Source organism: Cynara cardunculus (genome assembly GCF_001531365.2).
Source record: "Cynara cardunculus var. scolymus isolate 2C chromosome LG 5, CcrdV1, whole genome shotgun sequence".
Taxonomy (NCBI): domain Eukaryota; kingdom Viridiplantae; phylum Streptophyta; class Magnoliopsida; order Asterales; family Asteraceae; genus Cynara; species Cynara cardunculus.
The window spans coordinates 86,860-89,381 of NC_037532.1; the positions used below are offsets into that span (position 1 = coordinate 86,860).

Sequence of the window (2,522 nt, forward strand, 5' to 3'; positions counted from 1 at the left end):
CTACTGTACGAGCCTGAAAAATGGAAAACAGATAAAAAAAACCCACCAAATTACTCATGGTTCATCCATCTTTTCCAATGACCTTCCAAATCTCAGCCGATTTCTCATCCATCTCCATTATTTAGTTTGCAAACGACAAAACGAGAGGAGCATCATTAAGACAGACGAGCACCATAGGCGAAACAGTAGAACAWTTTTTTTTTTGAACGGCACGAAAGATGCAACAATCAATGAAGATGAATCTAAAGGTCGCCGGAGTCAAACCCACACCAGGTATCTCTACAGCCCGGTCTTGTTTCGAGTTTTTGCTTTCATGGTTCTAAACCCACCACCATCGATTTATCTACAGCTGTCATATAAATATATAAAATCGSAGTTGGATAAATTCGTAATTTTAACGAGTTGACGTGGCTTTCTTCCTTGTTGGAGAGTCATAGTAATCTGTTTACTTTCTATAAAAGTTAAGTTGCTCGATCGATCTTCTTTAAGCTTCTGGAGCTTCCTCAGCTTTCTAGGTGTCGCTTTGATACGACACACAWCATCTGTCTCTGCCACGTTCAACCAAAAATCTAGACACCTCCTGCCTCTATATATAATAAATTTCCTTGATCTTCCTCTATATCTAGCTACCTACCTATGTCTCATTCAGATTAATCATCAAGTATGCAGACAAGATTAATACTAGTTTCTAAGCTCAATAGGATCTTCTTCCCAACATCCAAATATCAAACAGCCTTTTCCTCAGCTGCTTCTCATGGCGGAGATCCTCAAATGGAAGATGCCATGACTCAAGGGGTTGACACGGAGGGTGAAACTAACCCACATCATCATCATCATCATCATCATCATCATCATCATGATCAAGAATTTCCCACCAAAGATGAGAATCTTTACATGCATCCTAAGACGGTACCGCCAAACTTGTCATCCTCCAAGCTAGAGACCCCGGGTGTGAACAAGCCATTTGATCCCCACCACCAGCAAAAGCGTACCAAGGAGGAGTTAAGCTGCGCGGGGCTGGATGGTTCACCATGGCCGGCGGATCATGACCAGACTGAAGATGATGACGATAAACACTACTTTGAGCACCACAAAGCTTCTCCATTATCTGAAATTGAGATTCTTGATTCTAGGAAACCTCTTGCWAGAGTCACCGATGGGACGGCGGGTGGTTATTTTGGTGATCAACAGGTGATAACGTGGAGACCTGAGCAACTTGATACTGCGGAGGAGTCTCTAMTGAGAGCCACAGAGATGTTTAGAGATGCGGCTAGGAGGGGAGTTCCGGAGTGGCCTCATTCTAGGAGATTGAGACAACTTCGAGGAGAGGATTGGTGATCATATAATCTTTTCGTCTTGTTAATGTTTAATAATATGCATGTTTACTGTAACACCCCATTCCGAAGGAAGGGAGGTTGCTTCAAAACGTAACGGAGCGGTTCTATAAAACTTTCAAAATATAGTCTCTAATACAAAAAAATAAAATAAAATCTTCCAATAACGAAATTGAATATATCTTCAAATAAAGAAATAAAGGTCTCCCAAAAACCACTTCCAGGATCCTCCAACAACCGAGGAAAATCCAAAAATAACCAAAGAAATCTAATCTAATAGCCAAAAGAAAGAAAAAAAAAATTCTAAAAAGTGAAATAACATAGCTCTAAACCTCTTGAAACCTATGCAATCAAGATCCTGGTCTACTCTCTGTCACAAGACCTAGCCGCCCTTGATTACCTGCCGTGAGGAATAGAAGAAAACACGGCCGAGCCAAATGTCCAGTGAACTGATAAATAATTACAGTAAAATGATAATACAAACATGTCAAAATTGATCTCAAGACATCGAACCAAACGAATACCCAAAATCTTAGAAAATCAACAGATAACATAATCATACGAAATCATATGAAAGGACAAATCGAGCTCGAAAACACATACACTTGCATATTAACCAACATGACAAGTGTCAAGACATATGGCCACACAGGCCTGTACGTTGGACTGCAGATCCACACGTACCAAATGTGAGATGTGGCGTTGGATACTACACCGACATCCACCCTACAAACGAATCACATATGCTAGGGCCGACCCATACGCCTCCTAAATCGAATATCCATCACACCAAAATAGCTCTCACAGAGTACCAAAAGAGGAGACGCCCATTGCCACGGTTAGTGTCACGCCATCGGTGCCACAATGACGTGCCTATGGTACTCCCATAGGTGGTTAGTAGCTCGAGTTACCCAGAGTTGAGTTGTTATACATAAGGTCAATAAATAACGAAGTCAAACGAAAAGTCAAACATAAGTCAAGTAAGGAATTATGTTGAATAACAAGTAGTTGTAATATAAAGAGGCTCAATTTGAAGAATACATAATCGATCAAAAGTACCAACATATGTACTTTTAGAAGTAAAAAGCATACCAAAATGTTACCGAACAAATAAACGTGTACTAACTCGAATAACTCAAATAACATGATTAGGACAAGACGCCCTTGCCATATATATATATATATATA

At 40.1% G+C, this 2,522-nt stretch overlaps 1 protein-coding gene across 1 annotated transcript; it reads left to right on the top strand.

The window, feature by feature from the left end:
• The first annotated feature begins 627 nt into the window (after positions 1–627).
• On the top strand, positions 628–1,877 carry LOC112513679 (SKI family transcriptional corepressor 2-like). Its single transcript, XM_025120017.1, has one exon. It carries the CDS (start codon positions 664–666, stop codon positions 1,336–1,338), a length of 675 nt encoding a protein of 224 aa, XP_024975785.1. The 5' UTR covers positions 628–663; the 3' UTR covers positions 1,339–1,877.
• The last annotated feature ends 645 nt before the right edge of the window (positions 1,878–2,522 follow it).